Source organism: Volvox carteri, assembly GCF_000143455.1.
Source record: "Volvox carteri f. nagariensis unplaced genomic scaffold VOLCAscaffold_50, whole genome shotgun sequence".
Taxonomy (NCBI): Eukaryota; Viridiplantae; Chlorophyta; class Chlorophyceae; order Chlamydomonadales; family Volvocaceae; genus Volvox; species Volvox carteri.
The window spans coordinates 545,569-568,504 of NW_003307593.1; the positions used below are offsets into that span (position 1 = coordinate 545,569).

General features: G+C 53.3%; 4 protein-coding genes across 4 annotated transcripts; 2 read left to right on the forward strand and 2 right to left on the reverse strand.

Moving 5' to 3' along the window:
- Positions 1 to 759: 759 nt before the first annotated feature.
- Positions 760 to 2,783, forward strand: VOLCADRAFT_96211 (uncharacterized protein; the record flags this gene model as incomplete). The annotated part of the gene is made up of 2 exons (XM_002955243.1): positions 760 to 774; positions 2,019 to 2,783. The coding sequence occupies 2 exons, from the start codon at positions 760 to 762 to the stop codon at positions 2,781 to 2,783; spliced, it is 780 nt and encodes a 259-aa protein (XP_002955289.1).
- Positions 2,784 to 6,050: 3,267 nt separating this feature from the next.
- Positions 6,051 to 10,263, forward strand: VOLCADRAFT_96212 (uncharacterized protein; the record flags this gene model as incomplete). Its single annotated transcript, XM_002955244.1, has 9 exons — positions 6,051 to 6,104; positions 6,144 to 6,225; positions 7,125 to 7,192; positions 7,664 to 7,849; positions 8,322 to 8,446; positions 9,018 to 9,057; positions 9,414 to 9,477; positions 9,932 to 9,994; positions 10,046 to 10,263. The coding sequence occupies 9 exons, from the start codon at positions 6,051 to 6,053 to the stop codon at positions 10,261 to 10,263; spliced, it is 900 nt and encodes a 299-aa protein (XP_002955290.1).
- Positions 10,264 to 10,423: 160 nt separating this feature from the next.
- On the reverse strand, positions 10,424 to 14,426 carry VOLCADRAFT_106751 (uncharacterized protein; the record flags this gene model as incomplete). Its single annotated transcript, XM_002955301.1, has 3 exons — positions 14,124 to 14,426; positions 12,039 to 12,180; positions 10,424 to 10,702 (listed from the first exon to the last, which is right to left on the reverse strand). Exons 1-3 carry the CDS (start codon positions 14,222 to 14,224, stop codon positions 10,424 to 10,426), a joined length of 522 nt encoding a protein of 173 aa, XP_002955347.1. The 5' UTR covers positions 14,225 to 14,426.
- Positions 14,427 to 17,108: 2,682 nt separating this feature from the next.
- Positions 17,109 to 21,903, reverse strand: VOLCADRAFT_96214 (uncharacterized protein; the record flags this gene model as incomplete). The annotated part of the gene is made up of 4 exons (XM_002955302.1): positions 17,109 to 17,171; positions 17,626 to 17,825; positions 21,704 to 21,752; positions 21,790 to 21,903. 4 exons carry the CDS (start codon positions 21,901 to 21,903, stop codon positions 17,109 to 17,111), a joined length of 426 nt encoding a protein of 141 aa, XP_002955348.1.
- Between the last annotated feature and the right edge of the window lie 1,033 nt (positions 21,904 to 22,936).

The following is a 22,936-nucleotide window of genomic DNA, read 5'->3' on the forward strand; positions in this document are numbered from 1 at the left end:
CTACACAATTCGGCGACGGTTGTCATAAATAAATTATCACAGGTTTAGCGACGGTACTGGTGACTTGCAGCTGCTGCAGCACTTGACTTGGTCAATTGTGGATTTTGATATGCCACATGGAACATGTTCCATGTGGGCTATCCACTGGTACCATGCTAAAACGCTGCCTGTATGCATATGCTTACAAACAGAGTGAGGCATGCACAGTTGTGAGCTCTGAAAACAAGTTATTTGTGGTTTCTGCAGCCGTGGGGATGAGACCTGCATAAGGTCGCCGGGCACTGTTCAGGCCATGCACCGCTTCACATGCTGGACGGCTTAAGATCACCATCAGACCCCACGGAGACACCTGTGCAGATCCTCTGTATACTGAAGCCACACACCTCTTCTGTGCTCCTGTCTACCTATATTCTTGTGGCTCTGCCGATTCTGACGGAATTGCTGACCGTGCTTGGAATGGTAGAGATGTGAAGCGGGGAGACCAGCTGCCAAGGGCCCTTACACTGCAGAATGTGTTGATCAGGGCTAGCAAGTAGAGGGCTACCAGCTCCCCCGGGGTGGAATAGATGTCACCCGGAAGGTTGTCTGCCTTCCACCACCGCAGAACTAGCGCCACATTGCAGCTTACTCCTTAGTGGTCCTGGCCGTCAGTGATTCTGGTGCCGCCTGCACCAGTTTCATGGTGACTGCTTGGGGGTCGGTGGTGGCCCCGTCCCCCAAGGGGCCCAACAAGGCCTGCATGTGCAGCTAGATCTGCAGATGGCAGGCGGCCAGGTCAGCAGGGACACAGATGCATGTTTTGCTGGGGCCAGAGAAATCTAAAAGGAGTGCCAGGGTAGCCCATGCCGCTGCACCTTTAGGGGCCGTGTTGCCGTTGGAGCCTGGCAGGAACAGGTCCATGGCTCGGCCCAACATTACGACTCCGTGAACGAAGGGTTCAAACCAAGCGCCATCTGTGGTGATCCTGGCCCACCAGTCCCTGGTCGGCCAGTATGGTGCAATCAGGCACACACAGGCCTTGCAAACCTCGGTGTGCTGGAGTATCATGCTGAAAGGCGGGTTATGTAGCAGTCGCTCACCTGACGGGAGGACTGACAGAGCGGAAGCGTGGAGTTATTAGTCCTCGTCGATGTAGGAAGAAGTCCAACCAAGCGGCAAGCACTAGCGTACATAAGATGTGTACGTAACGGTTAGAGACGGCGGCAGCGGAGTCTTGAACTCCGAACACCTAGTAATGTGATACGTCAGTGTCTGGCCAGAACACCCCGCCCGGGTAGCTTATATCTCGGCCTACCTGCCGGATAATCTCTACTACGGACCTTGCCGTACTAGGATAATGTTGGTGGGGCCCGGGGCCCCATCCCGTTAGATTCGCTTACTAACAGCTGCCCAGTTCGTGACATGTGACGAAGCAAGACGACCGGAGGGCCCTGACTCGAAGTCAGCCCCACCCTGGAGTTAGTTGGTACCGCTTTCATGTACTTCCTCAAAGATACTGCTTCTCTAGTACTGTGATGTTTTATTTCTTATATACAAGAAAACTGAACTGAACTTGCAAGGCGCCACCACAGTTGCCGGTGCCATGAAAGCGCAACCGTCCCGGGACACAGGCTCAGGCACAGAAATAGACTTAAAGGGTTACAGAAAACATAGCTGTGAACGGAAATAAACAAAGCCATGGAGTTTGTCCTGGACCCGAGCCATCTGCTTGCATCGCGAAAACCACGCGTCGCGCGACGCAATGTCAGTAGAGTTTGCCATCGTCACAAAACAGCAAAACAAAACACATATTGGTAAAACAAACAAAAACGGGGATAACGGCTCGCCGGTCAACACCCTCGCTCGCGGTTCAGTTTCTAAAAACACAAAGGGGCTAATGTCTCAAAACAGCTATCAAACATACACACCGCTATATGACTACTCCACAATAACACAGTAGTCCTCATCGTCTTCCAGCCATGCCAGCCGTCCCCGCGCCGATGCCCGTCTCCGCCGGCTGAGTGCTCCTCGCTGACCAGCTTCGCGAGGTGGCGGAGAAGTACGTCTCCACTGGGGTATCCACGGCAGAAGCAGTTGTTTCGCCACGCTTCAATCCTTCCATTGCCTTCATCAGGGCAGTCCAAAAGCGGAACGACAGCGCCGGCAGGCATCAGCAGGACGGCGTCAGTGGGACCATCAGCACCCTGCATCTCTATGGAGACGCCGTGCTGTACGAGTATCAACAGCAGATAACAGCGCCGGCGCGAGGACTGCAGCAGCCGGAGCGGGGGCCGGCAGCGATGGGGGTGTCACGGGTAGGGGCGGGAGCTACAACAGTTTCGGCGGCGGCCGCAGCAGCCTCGATGGCTGGGGTGGCGGCGGCAGGGCCGAGCGACACGGCATCAACAGTGGCGGCGGCGGCGGGACTGAGAGCTACAGCAGGGGCGGTGGTGCCTACGTTAGCCTCGGGTGCTGGAGTGGTGGTGGCGGGGCCGGGTAACGCGGCAGCGGCGGCGGCGGTGGGGGGCCGGAGTGCTATGCCAGCAGCAGCAGCGGCGGCGACGGCAGGGGTGACTGCAGCAGCCGGAGCGGGGGCCGGCAGCGATGGGGGTGTCACGGGTAGGGGCGGGAGCTACAACAGTTTCGGCGGCGGCCGCAGCAGCCTCGATGGCTGGGGTGGCGGCGGCAGGGCCGAGCGACACGGCATCAACAGTGGCGGCGGCGGCGGGACTGAGAGCTACAGCAGGGGCGGTGGTGCCTACGTTAGCCTCGGGTGCTGGAGTGGTGGTGGCGGGGCCGGGTAACGCGGCAGCGGCGGTGGCGGTGGGGGAGCCAGTCAGCCGGCAGCAGACGGGGCATCGGCGCGGGGACTGCAGCAGCCGGAGCGGGGGCCGGCAGCGATGGGGGTGTCACGGGTAGGGGCGGGAGCTACAACAGTTTCGGCGGCGGCCGCAGCAGCCTCGATGGCTGGGGTGGCGGCGGCAGGGCCGAGCGACACGGCATCAACAGTGGCGGCGGCGGCGGGACTGAGAGCTACAGCAGGGGCGGTGGTGCCTACGTTAGCCTCGGGTGCTGGAGTGGTGGTGGCGGGGCCGGGTAACGCGGCAGCGGCGGTGGCGGTGGGGGAGCACTCAGCCGGCGGAGACGGGCATCGGCGCGGGGACGGCTGGCATGGCTGGAAGACGATGAGGACTACTGTGTTATTGTGGAGTAGTCATATAGCGGTGTGTATGTTTGATAGCTGTGTTGAGACATTAGCCCCTTTGTGTTTTTAGAAACTGAACCGCGAGCGAGGGTGTTGACCGGCGAGCCGTTATCCCCGTTTTTGTTTGTTTTACCAATATGTGTTTTGTTTTGCTGTTTTGTGACGATGGCAAACTCTACTGACATTGCGTCGCGCGACGCGTGGTTTTCGCGATGCAAGCAGATGGCTCGGGTCCAGGACAAACTCCATGGCTTTGTTTATTTCCGTTCACAGCTATGTTTTCTGTAACCCTTTAAGTCTATTTCTGTGCCTGAGCCTGTGTCCCGGGACGGTTGCGCTTTCATGGCACCGGCAACTGTGGTGGCGCCTTTCAATTTCAGTTCAGTTTTCTTGTATATAAGAAATAAAACATCACAGTACTAGAGAAGCAGTATCTTTGAGGAAGTACATGAAAGCGGTACCAACTAACTCCAGGGTGGGGCTGACTTCGAGTCAGGGCCCCCAGGACTGCGTGCACCGACGAAACTCGGAACATGTACGAAACTTGAGTCAGATCGTTTAACAAATTAACAGTTATTGTTAAAAGTAATCGTTAAAATATTCTAAGGGAAATGTAGCTTGCTACAGGTTAGCACAGCCCCCATGTGAAGCTGAAGGCATCTACCCCTGCAGTGCCCAGCGTGAAGAACCTCGAGTACTACACGGGAAGCTGTCGATTGGTATGCAATGTGAACAAGTTTACATCGAAGGGCCCCCACTTGGAGTTCAGCGAGCGAAAGACGACGGCTTGGAGCATCCAGTCGTCTGTATCCTTCAGCTTCGACAGGAAATCGGCAAACCTGTTTCCTTCTCGGGGCCGCCACTTGGCCAGCAGGTAGATGTCTTGTTCGAAGCAGAATGCATGCAGCTCACATTCAACCGTGTGGGAATTATCGGCTTTCACTGAACCTTTGTTAACAATGTTTGCGGTGTTGAGGTTGTCTGTCAGCACCTTGACTGCCCGGCCGGGTAGGCCTGTGGGGCTATTGAAAGACTGGATGGATAGGCGGATGGCGCGGAGCTCATGCGGTGTGGATCCCATCCCGCTATCTTTGGGCTGCCATCCGCCCTGGGCCACTGCTGGCTTGCCATCCAGGACGTCCGGGACCATCCAGGCGCCCCAGCCGCCTAGGGAAGCTGTAGACTTGCCAGCCGCGTCACAAAAGATCAGGGAAGGCACCTGGGTGGGAACCCATAAGTGACGATGGCTGTTAGATTTATTGAAGGACTTCTGCCAGAATTCCAGCTCCTCCCGCGCGGCGGGGGAAAAGTGGGAGGTGGGACCCCCACATCATTCATGACTCGATGAGCTTGCCCAGCACACGGGTTTACAGCCGTGACCAGGGTCCAAAGGCCCAAGACGTCGAGAGAATTTGCCCTTTAGTTGAAGCGAGGGCCTCCACTGGGATTATATGTCCACTGAGGGTCAAGTGGATTGTGGTGAGAAGTTTGTCCCTCTTATTCTCATGAATGATAAAACCCCCTTCGGTGGTGTCAATGAGCACTTCCAAGTAGCGGATTCTTTGCTGAACTGCGCCCAGCATGGATTTTTTCCTGTTGACTATAAAACCGAGGGCTTCAAGCTGTGTCACTACATTTGCCCTCCATGCTACCAGCCAGTCTGCATCCTGGCTGGCGCGAGCTTGGTTATCGATGTAGCCAGTGCAGCACCATCCATGTGCACACCAGGGACACATGACCTCCTGCATGAGTTTAGTGAAAGCCCAGCATGCGGACCCTAGGCCGAAAGGTAGCTGGGTGAAGACATAAAACACACCTTGCCAACAGAACCCCAGGTATTCCCAGAAGGATGGGTCGATGTCTAGATGGTGGTAGCCACTCTTGAGGTTGGTTGCAAACATGAAATTGTTTGGGAACAGCCAGCCAGGCACCACTCAGAGGTGTTCATAGAGAAAGTCCAAAATGGAAAGTTGTTGGTTCACTGGGTGCCCATCTGAGCCGGCACTTCGTTGTTTGCTGAACCCCCCAAAGGGCAGACCACACATGGTTGTGTCGTCCAAACTTGAGCAGTGCCTGAGGCCACCAATTCTGCAGCAGCTTGATAGGTGAAAGCTGCATGCTTATAAGCAGAGGTGTGATTCTGGCCAAAAGACAGTGGGGGTGGGGACCCCTTCTCCCACTGCAGGGGAAACCCACTGACCACCCAAAATAGGACAAGAGCATTTGTAACCCACACCTTCCACATGGATAAGCAGCATCTGCCCTATGGCATAAACACGTCGGTTACCGACGGTTTTGAACACTACCAGGTTCATTAACCGATCTGAAAGACACATCCTGATGTGGTCCTTCAGCACCCGGGCAGAGTCTAAGCACCATGCAACCTGTGAAGGCACTGGCATGCCATAGAGCACATGTACAACTATACCACATCATCATGTCAATTCAACCTTATTGGCAATTTATGGCAATAGCAGTTATGTGGCCATGCCCAGTTACCCATGATGGTTACGGGAACTGAGGACGGTTACTGGCTGATGGTCCATCCGGTAATCTTACTGGCCCAATAACCGAGGTAAGGTGATTTCAGTAACTGGGCCGGTAGGGTGGCAACTGGGCCGGAACCGGCCTGATGTACGTATGCCATAGGGCTGAGCCTGCCGTGTAGCTGAGTGGGTGCTGGCGACTGAGAACACAGGACCTCAGGTGATAACTAGTCTCCACTGCTGAGATTGGCTGCATATTTACCTTTCTCATTCCCCCAGAGCCTGTGCATTGGTGACAGCCATACCGACCTCCACACAACACACCATTGGCTTGAGGACCTTGATGGTACCCTTCACATTTGGCAGAGCCTCCTCCAGCAATGCCTAAGGAAGCTTTCCCTGTGTGGCAAACCCTGCTTGCAGAAGCCTGCCAGGTCCGTGGGCTGCTGGGCCTCAATGGGTTCGCCACACAGGGAAAGCTGATTTTGGCGTTGCTGGAGGAGGCTCCGCCGAATGTGAAGGGCACCGTCAAAATCCTCAAGCCTTTGGTGCGTTGTGCGGAGGTCGATATTTCTGTCAACAATGCCCTGTCATTGATAGCTACGAGCTGAAGCTCTACTGAGTGGAAGGCAGAATGCCTCTATCGAAGGAGCTGAAGCGGTTTATACTCGCCACTCAAATACGGTTGTACAACTGTCGCGATGTGGGACTGGATTGTGCTATAACACTTCATAAGACCTAGTGGTCTGGAGTAAGGTTGGCAATGCTCCTCGAGACGTTTTCTAGTGTCCATTTCTAAAACTCGTCAACATCTCGGGAAGCAGACTAACACGAAAATGTACGGTAGCGTTAACGACTCTCATGCTCTGGATTCAAGATAATCCCAAGGAACTGACTTTTAGGCCAGCCACGTCTGATCCGACATGCACAGATAGAGTAGGATAGGACTGTCGAGCTTATGATCAGTGTACTTTGACTCTTCGCCGGTTCTACTTCTGCGAGCAGGAAAGCGGACATAGCTGAGCTGAAGCGTGCCAAATGGACAGGTTGACGACCTTGTTTATCGGATATCTGCATTACGGCTTGGCTTACTGAACCTTGGCTTACTGGGCCAAGACAAGCAGAACCCTTAGCAGCACATGCAGAGTTTTCATAATGCGGTAGACCTGTGGAGTGATTTATCATTGTCATGAAGCAGTTTGCTGTGTTATCGTTAGCGTTCGCCATTTGGCTCGCGAATAGAAGGCGGCGAAACGCATCGCAACCAAAACGAGGGGCAATCGAGCCTCCGTTAGCTGGAAGTCACTCGGGTGTAGGAGTTCTACAGAAGATCCAGTCATCAGCCCAACCTGCAACAGTCGCACCAACGTCGCCAGCAGGCAGCAAGTCCATCGTGGGCGCTGTGCTTCAATGGATATTCCTCATCCTCCTTGGTGCCTCCCTATCGCTTACAGCTGCAAAGGGCTCATGGGACGTGTTTGCGTTGCTTGTGGCAGCTGCTGTGTTGCAGCTGGGAGGACAGGTAGGGAGCAGGGGAGAAAATGTGTCCCGCGCTGAGTCCCTCTCGCTCTCCGCAGCTCCTCTTCGAGTGATGTATCCTGGTGTCTTTAGGAGAACCAAGAGCATAGCTAGGGACACACTTAACTATTGAGCTTGGGACTGGGTTTCAGCCAATAGTCTGGAAACGGGCAATGCGGCTGGGAGCGACTGGGTCTGCTGCATGCGTGGAGCCCTCCGTTTATGGAGGTATCCCACTTCCTAATCCCGCGCCCCCGCCCCATGTGTGGCCGGTCCGCAGCCAACATAGGCCGGGTCACATCACCTCCAGCGCGTGCCGCTGCTCTGCGCCTACGTATCAATGGACAGCCCTCTGTATGCCTTCGTCTTGAACCCTTGAGTTTGGCCCGTACCTCAGATGCGCAGGCACCAGCTGAAACACCTCCATCCGTCTGCTTTCCCTCCCCACACCCTGCCTCACGTTCCCTGGTTACAGCTTACGCGCTGGCTAGGATCAGGCAGCGGAAGGAGCAGTGGCAACCGCCGCAGCAAATCATCCCATGGGTCGGCTGGTGCCGCCGCAGCACGTCGGACCGGCGGCGGCAGTGTGGTCGTGTCCGATGTGGCGGCCTCACCCACGGTGCTGCTACCGGACCCCCGCCTTGGAGGCGTGTGGGTTAAGGTGGGTTGCGGACGGGATTTGAAGTATGGGCGTCGTTGTGAAAACTGTGTAGGAGGGGAAGTGCGTGGAAAGGGGTTCCGTGGAGGATTAGGGCTGGCGGCGTTGGCGAGGGCGGGGGTTTGCTGTACGGAAATGCAGGAAGACAAGGAGCCCAGCGGCGGTGGTTGCCCGGAAAGGCCTGCCGGGCACATGTTCGGATTGGCTGCTTCCGCGAGAGTTCCACCAGGTCAGTTGGTTGGTTGAACACTCCAAGACATTCGCAGACCATGCGTACTCGCGGGGCATCTCCCCCGAGTACCCTTGGTCGGATCTCCCCTTAGACCAAGTGTCGTGCATGGACATTCAAAATCCCTGTCAGAATTATCATCTGCACAAACCGGCCCCCCACCCTGCCGGGTTATTCCCTTGGGGTCTGGGGCTCGCTGTAATACCTACGACTACAAAGCGGTATACACACCTGCCCAATCTGCAGGACCCTGAGCGCTCTGACTCCATGGACGAGGCGACGGCGGTGATGCGCCTCAACGGCCTCGTCCGCACCGCCATTCGCCTGATCAGAGGGCTGGAGATAGACCCGGAGGCACTCAAGGCGGGCAGGTGCGGCCTTCCTTTCATTTTTAGTTAGTTCGTAATGACTGCGGCCTTACTTCACCAAGATTGGCCTTTCGGATTGATGTATGCCATACACCTCGTCGCGTGTCGCTGAAACTGTAGTTCGTACGTATATTTATTCGCCATAGTCACTGTCTGCAGTGCCCCCTGCCATGACTTCTTGCCTGCCGCCCCTTGCAAGAGCTTTGTCTGTCCGTCCGTCCAGCGGAATGGTGCCCTTCATCGCGTCATGCGGTCTGTGTCTGTTCATATGTTCATTTACCTGCTGCGGGGTCTCCATGCACATGCAATTGAAATTGATGACAGCTCACAGCAATCCAGGACGCAACCAGGACCGCGGTTCAGAGCTTTAATTTCATGAACCACGCACCGCATAGAACGCCACGCAGTATGTATATCTACGACAACCCTTGCCATGCGTACGCGACCAAAATCCTACAGCTAGGGGATGAAAGCCCAATAAGTTCGGTGAGGCAAGCTGGTTTTCTGCGAACTGTATTCTTCTTCGTGACTGCTACGTGCTCGTAATTGTTTGCGTGCTCTCGCTTGCTTGCAGGTTTGACATGGCTATTTTTAGCGTCATTTCTTTCTTTAAGGTACGCAGCTGAGCGAAGGCCTTGGGCCGTCTACTACATCCCCCCGCTTGTCTTGGGAGCCGTCTCGGTTTCGGTCACCATTTGCTCTGTCACCCGGGTCGGCGGTTCTCTCTTCCTTTTCCTCTTAATCCAATGGGTGCTTCAGCAGCAGCAATGGCAATAGGGAGTCGTCGTCTAGAAACAAGAGAATGAAGACCTGGGTGCAACCGGGACCTGACGTGGCGCTGGGGACGCCAAGGAACCCCTGTACATCCCCGTTCCGTCCTCGCGCCTCGCACCTCCCTTCATTTGCTGATTGTTGATGCGGTTTCTTCTTCCTGTTCCTCATCATTCCCATCTGCCCACCCGGCCCCCAGGTCCGGGAGAGCTACCGACTGGATGGGACTGTGGCGCACTTCAACCGGAGGGACCTGCGGCGGGGTAAGCGGCAGCAAAGGAGGTTCTGGGAGCAGGGGACAGTTAGGCTGTCGGTTCACACCCATATATACCAACAACAAGGATTTGGAAACGTTTGTTCGGTCCTCCGATGGCACAAGTAGCGTCTGACGGGGACCTCTGTTTACCGGCTACTGTGGTTGAAGACTAATGCAACAAGGCGTGTGGCGCCCTTGTGTATTTAGTTATTCAGTTATTTTTACTTAAAGATGGTTATCTCTCTTTTAGGCCGTGTTCTATTGACGCTTACTTGCATCTGATGTTATTTTTACTTAAAGATGGTTATCTCTCTTTTAGGCCGTGTTCTATTGACGCTTACTTGCATCTGATGTTATTTTTACTTAAAGATGGTTATCTCTCTTTTAGGCCGTGTTCTATTGACGCTTACTTGCATCTGATGTGCCTCTTCTGGGCTTTTTGGCGATGCGCGTACGACCAGGCAAACACACTGCGTCCATCGCTGTACAGCCGGACGGCTCTGTCGTACTGTCGATCAGCTGGGGTGAGCCGCTTTCCGGCACCGGCACCGACCACTTCGCCGTCGTACCCGCAGCAGCAGCCGGCAGTGAGCCCGTGGCAGCAGCAGGTGGTTTGATGGGTTACGGCAGTACGACAACACAACAGCCGGAGGCGGCGCCCAACGGTGGCGACCTTTTGGTGGTGACGTCTAAGCTCCGGGTGGCGGGAGCTGCTCGTCAAATCGTGTACCGTACAACCTACGTTCGAGCGGGGCGAGGCAGCAAGCAGCACCACGATCACCGGCACAACTAGCGTGCGGCTGCGAGGCTAACATGGCCGGAGACATCAGGATACATCAGGCATCAGAGGAGCAGTAAAACGCTGTGATGGAACTTATATCGGCAGGAAGCCAGTTGCTGCGAGGTCGCCATTATTATCATCGGCAACAGCAGCAGCTGCACAGCATTGGCGCCTAATTAAGCACAGCAGTGCCGCCGGGAGTTCCTGCTGCTGCTGCTGCTGAGACGGCGGAGGTGATGGCGGCAGCAACAGCTGGAATGCCGCTGGCGGTGTTGGGTGCTCGCTCGGTTACTCTTGTAGGCTTGGATAGGCTTGGAAAAGGTGTTGGGCTGCAGCAGCCATTTTGTGGCAGACGTGAAGATGAAGGTTCGGGCTTATGTAGCTGTGCTTCCACTCCAAACTGCGCAGCCAAGAGGAACACCGCAACGTCATTATCCTCGTCAGTTCCTGCCTGTGGGTCAGACCATTGAAAGGCAGCTGGAGTGGGGAGGGCCACTGCAACGACCCCGCCGTGTGTCGATACACGCGTCTAGCTGGATGGCTGGGTTACGGGTGAGCGGACTTCCTGGGCTATATCCTACACACAGTGCCTAGCGCTGCATAATGAGAGGTAGCGCTGGTACTACATACATCCTTTGTTCTGGATGTGTGGCGTGTGCTTTCCTTCTTACCACAGACGGATAGAGTGGGCTTCGGCGCAGTTGTGTACAAAACTTTGCTTGAATACCGCGGAGATCGTGCGGTGGGAAGGTGTGGATCAAGCGGGGATAGGGGTTAGGGCCCGTGGATGCGCATGGATGTGCCCGTGGGGCTGCAGCCAAGGGCTCTCACCCGGGGCCCATCCCCGACCCGTATGGCGTGGATGTTTGATGATGTGAGCGATGCGAAAACTGGCGACCGGGCAGGCGCTGGGTAGGGGGTGCCCTAACTGGCCGGAACTATAAACATTTTGACACAGAGGATGTTACCTTTGGGCTAGGAATACATTATGTTCCGTGTGTATTTGTAAGTGTTTTCTGGATGTATGTTTGGCTGTCTCGTGCTGGCGATGATAGCACTCTGTAGCAGTTCGTTGCAGGCCTCCTGCCGTGCGGGTGCCCGCTATTGGACGGACCTGGATAAATGCACACAACCTGCGCTCAATATTGCACAAAATGGGATTTATGTACGTGTGCGCTTGGAGGGTGTGCTGTAACCCCCAATTTCCGAGTGGCACACATGGCCCTTATTCAGAAGTTTGTTATGCTTGCTTTATCTTGCCTTTTATATTCTTTTTCTTGAAGTTGCGGCTCTGGCCTTTACTGGTGGATGCCTTGCTTCCCGTCGCCGGAGGGAATAGATGCTGGATACCAATTGAACTACGTTTTGTACTGTTTATCCCATTATAGACCGCTAAATTTGCTTATTCCGCTTCTAACGTGTTTCCAGTCAGTCAGAATGCAAGGCAGGCACTTAACTACAGCATGCTATGTATGTATGTATGTATGTATGTATGTATGTATGAGAGCACACTATGTACCGCAAAAATTTAGCAGGCTGGGAAAGGAGGCACGGAGGATTGCTGTGTCCCTAGCTACAGATTATTGTCTTGCACGCGGAATATATCGATATTTTGCTTTGGAGACGCAACTTGATGCTTATCCAAAGTCGCTAGTCACTGTCCTGTACGTGATGATGGTGTGCGTTGCAAAGACATAGTCTATACCTGACTAATATTCGCGGATGGTTTACGTTGGTTTTCAAAAGTCGATTGCCGAGGCGTGTGGACTTCATGCTTGCTTGCTCACGTCGACCGTTAATGCAAGCTTCTTGGAGTTGTTTGCCGTTTTCCTGTTGTTTGCCGCAAGCTTTGGTGTATGCGGTCGGCAAGTGGGCAAATGACGGAGCGCGCATTCACAAACTACCCGACATGTACTACCACTCTTTCGACTGCATGCACGGTTGTGATGTGTGTGTGTGTGTGTTCCATGGACAGCTAAAATGAAAACAGGTTTTGGAAGCCGCGAGCTGTGTTTGTGTACGTGTGTTTATGTGTGATGCATGTGATACGTCGTTCACAAGATGCGAGTCCCTCGCGGGTCACCTTTCATGTGTGAACCATGCAGTGCGAAGAGCCAAAAGACGTCTGTAAAATGGAGGAGTGATAGATAATCTATTTCTGGGCATATCTGTTGAACCAAGGCATGATCTGTAGACCATCCTCAGGATGGTATAGGCTATACCATCTATTTCCCGGTCCTATCTCTTATACCCTGACCTTTTTTATATGTCATAAAGTCTCGCACAGGGCTTCCACCATGCGCTGTGACATTCTTTAACGTCAGGTACTCGCCATGGCATGCTGCCGTTATCAACTGCGGTACGGTGCGCCGGCTGTGAACTTCTGGAACAGGGACCAGAAGATCAGCTCCAGCTGCAAGGCAAGCGCACCAGGCTTGCCCGCCAGGCAAATCGTTCTAGGATATCTTTTCCTTTTTACAGGGTGGTTAACTTCGCCAGCGGCCCCTTTCCCGGGCAGTCCCTGCTCTCCCCTGCTAGAGGGGCACCCTAATCCGTCACCCCATCCGACTTCAGAGTGTATTCGTTGGGTTCGGCAACTCACCACCAGCATCCAACCAAATCTAGCGGAATAACGGCGCATCAACTTAGTTCCTGGTCAGCTCGCAAGTGATTTTATCACGTCCTACATCGTCCATATGATGGGGGGCCACCTCCCATTTCGACACTCCTCAAACAGCCGAGGAGCAGGCGGATTCGAACCCGGGTGGGCCGGGAGCAGAAGTCAGGCCGTAACCTCTGCCAGCCGCCTGCTAGTCCAAGCTGCAGGCGTCCTCCCGTTCTCCAAGAAAACCTGATGTACGGCTGACGGGCGTAGTGGAGTCACTACTCGCCATGTCGTACTTGTTCCGGGATCAGGTTGTTACATCATCTTAATCACAACCAGCCTAGGTGGCGACTAAGGACACGGGATGTACAACCCGTACTACTGTACTGCGGTGTAAACGGAAACGTCTAAGCAATAGCCACCTGGACGCATTTGGTCGTGATCTCAGAATCCCCAGAGATATATAATCCCCTGCGATTCTGCATGTCGCTCACGATCTTTGAACCCTCGTCTACAAGCAAGAAATGTTATAGGTAAACCAGAGGGTTGCAGAGATGGGGGATTGGGGCCCGGTACTGGTCAGGCGGGATGGGGAATAGGGGTGACGATGTCAGGATGGGATGTGGGGCCCAAGGCAAGGATTAGGGATTAGGCGTGCTACACTACTTTTTGGATGGGGATTGCTGTCGGGGTGAGGATGGGGACGGGATCCCTGTCTCAGGGATGGGGATTGCAACCTTGACCAAGGAGGGGATTGGGAACCCTGGCCAAGGATGGGGATGGGACCCTGATCGACAGGATGGGGATTGCAGGCTTTCGTAAGTTTAGGATGAGCTCGCTACCATAGGATTGGGAACACAGTTGGAGGATTAGCATTGGGTGTTCTGCTTGTAAAATGAGGCTGCAGGTGCAGAATTGGGAATACTGACAAGACTGCAACAGACTAAGGATGGATGGTTTAGTTGTCCATAGTTGCTTGCATGGTGTGCTATCACTTGTGGTGCATCTTACAGCGTCTGGGAAAGTATTTTAAGTGGTGGTCAAAGCCAGTACCAAACATGCACGTTGTCGTGGTCGATTTTGCTCATACACTTCAACTCATGGGTCAGCAATATGGTAAACCAAACACCGAGAGATATCTTCACAAAGCAAGGCACCCCTGCCCAACAGCACCATAATCAGCTGTCCAGGTATAGCCCATGCCCATGTTCACCAGCACCACAACGGGCCTCCCATTACCCACTTGACACACATTAGCACATCTCACCAAAAGCGGCCCCTGCAGGCTGCTCCACTGCTGTCTGCCAAGAGCATGGCCATCATCAGTGCATGCACCAACAGCAGCCATCTCACTAGGCCGTCATGCATTCAATTGTTAGACCTTTGCTAATAAGTCGCATCCCATAGCAAACCAAACAAGGAAGTTCTATGAGTTGGCAGCACCGAATCTAGGCTGGGGAGTCTAACATCAGAGTCGTCCATGCATTTTTGCTTCACACCAAATGGCTGGCACTCATTGCAAACAACACAACAAACCCTCACCCCCTACCGTGGGGGGGACAGTGCCCACTCGTAACCCGGGATGCTCAGATGGGCCTGGCGTCGCCACATAAGCAGTGGGCAATAGAACCTCACGCTACACTTATGTAGGCTTGCCCACCTGAAAAATTGTCTTACTGTGAGAGGGTGTGGTTGGGGTTGCTGCAGCCTATGTTGTGATGGGATTTGGCTGCCGATAAATGGTGCGTGCATGGTGAGTCGAAATAGGTGCGATTACCGATGGAAAGCTTACAAGGAGCAAAGTGAACTGATGAGTTGTGCTTGGTAAAAAAGTCCACATTACAAAAACATGCCGAAAGGCCGACTTGTTCTCCTGGAATGCCTGTGATGTGTTTGTGAAACCCTGGAATTTGTTGTTGTTGTTACAGGGTGGTACAGCTTCAACAGTAGCCTCCTTCCCGAGGCAATTTGTTGTGAAGAGCCTATAAAAACATACACGAAATGCAAGCAACATATCTTATCCTTCCTCTCTTCCCGTTCCTCTTCATCCTTTTGTTCTCTCCCTCCATACCCTCCTCTTTTTTCGCTCTTTTCCTTACCAGAATGCGGAAACGTTTCCTCCTCTTCCTTCTCTCTCCCTTTTATCCCTTCTCCCCTTTGTATCCCTCTTCTCAATCCTCCCTGTCCTCTCTCTCACGTCCATCCTCCTCGTATTCCTTTCTCTCCTTCCCCTCCTCTCCTTCCACTCCCTTCCCTCCCTCCACTCTCACCTTATCCTTCTTTCCCTCCTCTCAAGGCGGCGGGATAAAGCCAACCTTATGGAGGGCATGTTCGAAGCCTGTTTGAAGGATTACGCAGTCCAGCTGCAGATTTTATTCATGAGGCAGGTAGTGGGGACAGCACAGCCTTCCTACAGGCTGGTTATATGCAGAGCTGGCTGAACTCCCCTTCCAGTATTGCATGTTGAAACATTCCTCTGTTTCTGGAACCGCCTTCAAAAGCAAGTGGGGTCCATTGCTCATGCAGTTTTACAGCAGGAGATAATGTTATGACTGTTTTCCTTCTTGGAGTGCAATATTTGGCGTGGAATACCGCAAGTAGTCATGGGGGTAAAGGAGAGTGTTGACTGGTTGTTGTGATAATGGAGTGATGATAACAGCAATAGGAGAGTGTTTGATGAGCGGCTGGGACCATATGTGTCTGACTGTCTTGCCAAAGGAGTACCCATCAGATGGGAAGCAACCTGGAGTGCAAATGGTGAAGTATAAGCACTGGATGGGGCTGCCCTTTTTGGGAGCCACAGCCATCATGTGGCCAACACATGCTAAGGTTTTCATTCCTCGTTTAGCACATCATAACCTAATGCAGATTCATTTCTGTTGCTGGGCTCTGGAGGCAAACAGAGCATGAAGGGGCAAGTACCATGTCCCCAGGGGGCAGCAGTTTTGCCACTGTTGTGGTACTAATAGCCGAATCAAGGTTAAAAAGCACATGTTATTGGAATGCCCAGCCTATATTATTGATAATCGTGCTGAAGAGGGATTCAATCATCAACAGAGCATATTTTAGGACATGAAATGGGAACCAGCACAACTTGCGAGGATGTTGGAACATATAGGGTTCATTGGACCTTACAGGGCCTGATTCCATTGACTATTAGTGCCTGGTTTCCTGTATAGTTTGCTTCCTTCAGCCTACTTTTGAGCACCAGTTTGCTCCCCAATACTGTAACCTATTTCTAAAACAGTGCATGCTCTTGCAACGTGACTTCATTAGTCTCCACATCCTTGACAGGTTTTTACAGTATACCAATTAGGTGGTACAACAAATGCCAAGCTTATCATGATAAACAGGACTAGGTTAGCCAACTTAATGCCTAGCCACTGAATAGCAACCAGGAATCAGATACATAAAAAAACGATGCCTAGGACAACACCATAACTGCATTTAAATGCAGTTGCCTTGGCCAGCGCTACAACAGCAGGGGTGTTAAACCTGCAAGACACGAACCCTTGCATAAGTTGCCACCATGGATGGCAGCGACATCTGCTTCCCATCTATGGTGGCAGATGGCAGCCATAGATGGCAGCAACATCTGCTTCCCATCTGCCACCATAGATGGGAAGCAGATGTCACTGCCATCTATGGTGGCAGTTATGCAAGGGTTAGCGTCCTGCAAGTTTAAGACCCCTGCAGTTGTAGCGCTGGCCAAGGCAACAGCATTTAAATGCCGTTATGGTGTTGTCTTAGGCGTCCTTTTTTATGTATTTGCCAGCTTTTTTCCTGGCTGTTATTTGGTGGCTAGGCATAAAGTTGGCAGACCAAGTCCTGTTTATTGTGATAACCTTGGCATTTGTTGTACCACCTACTTGGTATACCGCTCGCAAAAACTAGTCAGGGACGTGGAGACTTATGAAGTCTTAAAGCTGCAAGATGCTAACACTGGCATAACTCCACCATAGATAGCAGCGACATCTGCTTCCAAACCAACATTGACAGAATCATAAACAATCTTCCATAGCATCAATTGATTTTTCCGTTGGCTTGCCGACATGGAAGGGCCATGCTAGTTTCTGCCATGCAGAGTGAAACGTATGCAGTATGCCTGAAGTGCACAACATATCGATATGTGACTAAATATGTGCTGCTGTGGACTGAGTATGCCAGGATAGGCTATCTATGAAGCGATGCCTTTCCTAGTGCACTGACATACCAGGAGAATTACCAAATACTTTCTAGTGCTAGGCTACATTCATAGCTTCTCCAATTCCTTCACACTCACACTGGACGTCGATCTCGATGTGCTCCTTGCGCCCTGTGAAAGACCAGGGGCAGGCAACAGGATGCCTCAATTTCCACATGATAGGCAGGCATTTGGAAGGCTCCATTCCTTGATACCTATGAAACTCAAGGCTCATCCAAGTCCTTGTCCTCGTATTGTTGTCGAGCTTCCTCGCGTACCTCGCGTTGTTGTTGTTGTTGGTCGTGCTTCAGTTACCATAGTGTCTTCAGGTGCTCGCGTAAGCCTTTGTTATTAGGCTCCGCCGCGAGCTTTCCCGACACTTCTGCAACTTGCTCGTCAAAAGACAGCATGTTTTCGCTAAGAGTGCAGTTAAACAAATTTCGCCTGTTGTACATGGATAGTGATTAGTATGGCGGGGCTTGGGGTTGCTAAATCCTAATCGAGGTTAGGATGCCCTGGAGTGGTCGCTAGTACGGCTGCCATGTAACTAAGCGCAAAGTAAATTCAGTATATATTCGAGACGTACCATGTTTCCGCTTTGCTGCAAAATGGTCGTCCCTCCATCTTCCATCTTGTTCAATCCTCGAACTATCTGAACGAATTCGCATACGCTTATGTCAACCTTGGCCACCGTGTCCCGAATCATTGTCTGAATACCTAGCCAACTTGCCGCTCCTAGCTCCATGTAAGTGCGGCTCGAACCGGTGGCGGCTTGCCCCGTGTCGCCTGCAACATGGGTGTGGGTATACATAAACGGTGCATAAGGCCGGTAGTGCATACGGTTGAGCAGCTTTCGCCGCCCTGCAACAACGCTGACTGCGTCGGTGATAACATGGGGTCACGCCATCCAAAGAACTGCAGCAATTCACGGATGACGGTCAGCAGCTGTTTGATCGACAAACACGGTAATCCAACATACGGCTTATACAAATGTCCAAACTACACCAATAAAAAGTTGGGGAGGTGGGAACAAGAAACTCATCCTCGAAATTGTGGCAAGAAGAGGGTGCATGCACTCAGCGCATGGATGCAATTGAACAGGGCGGAGGAAATGCTCCCATCCTGTCCCCCTGTTGGCCCTCAGCTGCTAACGCGCCCATGCTGGCCAGAATGGCAAGAATGTTTCCTGATCAACAATTTGTGATACCCTCAGCCCAAGATCTGAAATGAAACGAATGCTCGGTGGCACATTGTACCAGGCCTCCTCACCCTGGAATGGCGTTGGTAGTAAAGACAGATCACGGTGGAATTTCGCGCACCTCACACGCACAGCAGCATTCGTGCAGCACGACAGCACACAAAAGGCAGCAGCAAGGCAGTACGACAGCCCTGGCTCTCCGGCTAGCGGCTCCCCCGAAAGCAAAAACTTAAAACGTCCACATCGTCAATACCACCGGGTGGAAATAATGAATGCTTCTCGGTCAGCAGAACGTATGCCGAGGCGGTCGCTGCGGTGTCGATTAGCTACTCTCGGCGGGAAGGCTTTCTCCCAGCCGGGAAACCTTCCCAACACATAATCCAGCACCGAAGCTAATACAACTTGCGAGCTGACCAGGAACTATGTTGACGCGCCGTTGATCCGCTAGATTTGGTTGGATGCTGGTGGTGAGTTGCCAAACTCAAAGAGTACACTCTGAAGTCAGATGGGGTGAATGGATTAGGGTGCCCCTCTAGCAGGGGAGAGCAGGGAATTGCCTCGGGAAGGAGGCCACTGGTGAAGCTTAACCACCCTGTAACAACATCAACTAGTAAGAGCTTGAAGGTGTTATGGTTATGCGGGCAGCAGTACCAATGATCCGTCCGCATTCACAGCTTCAACAGAAATGATACATAAGGAATTCACAACACAAGGATTCAGCCTGTCCCTGTGGCACGTGGTTATAAAGCACAAAGTCAGATGTCGCGCAGCAGTGCTTGATGGACAGCTCACTTTGCTCAGGTAACGTGAAACGTCCGTTACGTTGGCTTGCTCAGCTCTGAAGGCCTAGAAGAAGATGGACGAAACTGTACGGCAGGGCCTCCCCACAGGAAAAACGGCTCCATGACTCAGCAAAATGTTTATGAAACACGGAACAATCCAATGCTGCTCCCTCTACGGACACAAGATAATAGTCGTCAGACACTGACTGATGCGACCCTGGCTGACAGCTTTCGGTTGTGAACCACAGCTGCAGGATGGGGATGGCCCTGGTCGAAGGGATGGGAAGGGATACTGGCTGACAGGATGAGGATTGGGGGGACACAGCTGCAGGATGGGATTGGAAACCCTGGCCGTAGGATTGGGGATGGGACCCTGGATGGGACCCTGGCTGGCAGGATGGGAAACCTGTCTCAAGGGATGGGATTAGCACCGGCCCTTAAGATGGGTGATGGGAGTCGGTCACCCCAGCCAGGATGGGAGGATGGCTGACCACTACCACCCCCCGGGATTGGGGGACCCTTTTTGCAACCCTCTGGGTAAACGATTTGAGCATGTTGGACTGCATAGCGTTAAACACAGCTATGCGCCGGAGCCCTTCCGGGTCCTACTACAGCTGGCACCATTTCTTGGTATAGGTGTCGGTCACTTTCCAACACATATCCTTCCGCGATTTCTTTGGCGTGGTAGCATCGTGCCATCACACGTCAAGAGAGTCCACTTTGGGTCGCTGTGGACCTTTAGGACATGCGCTGCAAACGTGCGGTTCCACTGCTCACCGAGCATGCTGACAGCATTTCAGCATTCGAAAGTGGCAATACCAGTAGGCCAGCAGCCTCAACAATGACACTTTGACAACATTACGGTTGATTGATCTTGGGTGCGGATACCGAACAGAAAGGTCCCCTTGTGACAGCCCAATCATCAAGCGTCACACCGTTGCCCTGAGGAGCTCGATTCGTTGGCTATGTCAGTCAGCGAAAGCTGAAGGATGCCCAATTCAGCCATCCGCGCAGATTTGACGGTCAGACAGACAGATGCGCTGGTTTTATTTTAAGGGACATCGCAACGGGAAGCCTTGTGCCATCCGACCTGCCTCTTATTTGTCCCCAAACCTATGAGGATATCAGATAATAAGTCTCTAGCCCGCAGGTTAGCCACGCTTACTCACGTACGTGGAAACCGGAAAGAGTCGGGGGCCTTACATTCATGCACGATTTTATAATTTTAGACGGCTGCAATGGACCGGTCAGAAGAATTTGCGGAGTGCAGGAAGTCACTGCAGGAGAGAAGCAGTGGAAATTGTATTTAAACCGGCGGAAAGAAGGGACTGAAAGACGTGGGTGGAGTCTGATGATCCAAAAAGCTCCTTTTTAATCCAAAGGCTCGGGTACCAAGCTGGGCAGGAAAATGTTCAAAACATGGGGACAGGGAAACTACCCAGATACTAATGGTACACCGTGAACGCCGCCTTTTAGTTAGCTTTTGGCCAGCTATGCTTAGGTACCGGGAGCTCAGGTCGCACGGCAAAAATCCGGACCCTAGCTCGCGCGACAATAAACTCAAGACATGCAGCCGTATTCGCCAGTCGCTTGCTAGGCAACAGACGGACGTGCGTGTGTGTAAACCGCGTTTGTTGCCCTCGTACGCGTGTGCGTTGCTGCATGCAAGCAGGAATGCCGATACCGGGCATGACCCTCCCTCTGTCAGCTCATTTGTGCGGGAGGCAAAGCATGTCGAGTGCGAGTCGCGGGGGTGTGGTGGTGGCCATTGCCTTACGCTGTAGCTAAGGCGTCAGCCACCTCGTCAAATACAGAAGCGTTCTGCATACCACAATTCACGATTGACAACACAGCAAGTCAGCGCGCGGCGTCGCAGCACCACCCGAAAAGCCTCAGAGGGGTCTCAGGAAAGCGGCCGACACAGCGACACAAGCGAACTAACGGCAAAGCGGCCAGCCCGCATTGCCCGCCCCCAGTACACCGCAGTCCCGTGAAGAATGTTCCAGGTGCAAGGTACGCCAGGATACGCACAAGGACGGACGAGCAAAGCAACCTGCTGCCCAAGAAAGTCGCAACCCGGCGCTGTCGCGGTGCTCGCGCGCAGCAAAGGCGGCCAAGGTAAAACCATAGGAACAATCCACAAAGCTGCGCCACCCTCCTCCCCTGGAAAACAAGCGAGCGCGCTCACAAGCACACATAGGTATATACATATACATATAAGCAGGCGTTCCCTTCACATCCGCGCCCTCTGCGCATCTCAACGTCCGTCCCTTCCACCTGCCTCCGTCGCTCAACCCCGTCTGCCAACCCCTTTCTCTCTCCGCAAACAACACCTTTTGGGCCGCAGCAACACCGGCAGCCCCAAAGCAGGGGCCCAATATTGCGCCGGTCGTCATTTGACGGCAGGAAAAGCGGGTACAAGGGGGACACGTAGATGCAGACGCTTTCTGTGCGCTGCTTTTGAATTGCTTCCAGCCACTAATAAGCGCTGCCCCTCCCGACCATTGGATCCGAGCGCGCGAAACAGCGACATATGCTGATAGCCGCCTCCGCCTCTCCTGGTGAGAGAATCCAGGGGGGGTCAGGCAGAAGATGTATCGACGGACCATTTGTCCGTCACTCCAGACCATCACCACAGCATGTCCAGACACATCCGTAGCCATAGGGCCCCCGGGGCCACTTACCCCAGACGGGGCTGGTAGAGGCAGATTGCAAAGCAAACAAGTTGAGTACCTGCAATGATGCAGCGGCGCGTTGGCAGTGCACTCACTGCGCACATTGCTAGGGGACCACCAGCAGCCTCCGCCTTAACCCTTGCCCTGCCCTTTCCACCCGCGTATGCTCCTCTATTCGCGACGTACGCTTCAACCACTCGAAAAACCATATTTGGGTTCTGTGTCGTTGTTGTGTATGCGACGTGCAGCTTCTCTTCTCTTCTCTTTCACCGCCTCTTTGATGACGCGACGCCTCCGCATCACCACCATCGTCACCATCAGGACATGAACGCCACACACGCCAGCGGACATCCACGCGCGAGCGACCCGCGCATGGGCCGCATGAGGGCTCCCCCAGGGCTCCCCCGAGGCGCCCGCACCCAACACCTGCTGCTGTTGCTGTTTCGCAAGGTTAAATCCGGCCGGCCAACCGACCGACCGACCGACCTGCTGGGTATGTCTCCAGACAGGTGCAATCATTGTGCACCATATCATCATCAGTATAGAGAAGCGTTCCGCCACCGGGGGTGGTGATGCTCGCCGTGCATTGCTACTCCTCGTGCATGCGACAGTGTCGCGGGAGAATCGATTCAATAATTCCGCCAAACGCGGAACAACAAGAATAATAATGTGATAAGGCAACATAAAACGTATACCTCGTAAACATAAACCTGCATGTGCAGACGATACTAATATTGCTGGCGGTGGTCGTGATTGAAGTGGAAGTAGGACACTCACCATCTCCGCGAAAAAAAATCTCAAATACCCCTCACCACTATTACCTTTACCATCACCACCATTTTGATACACTAAAAACCTCCCGCCAGCACAGCCGCCCCGATCGTGCGGCAAATCCAGGGAACCCCAAGAGGAAGGTCTTGAGGATCCTAACGATCTCAAGACGTACCATGCTAATTTTTATTATACTATACCCACGTTGCGAATAACCTCAGATGATGCACCGATGAACCGCAGCACGAAAAAGTAGTTAAGGAAAACTCGATACGACGTCATAAACTAATGTATTTCATGGGGCAAAGCAAGCGAGCCTCATGTTAGCAGATATGTATCGTAATGCCGCCACCGCTCCAGCACTCGCTCTCGGCTATACGTCGGCCAGCCGCCGCCACCGCTACTAACTACCTACGCACGCCACCGTGCTGCACACAACCCACAACCGGCCACTCGCCCCATGCACTCCTC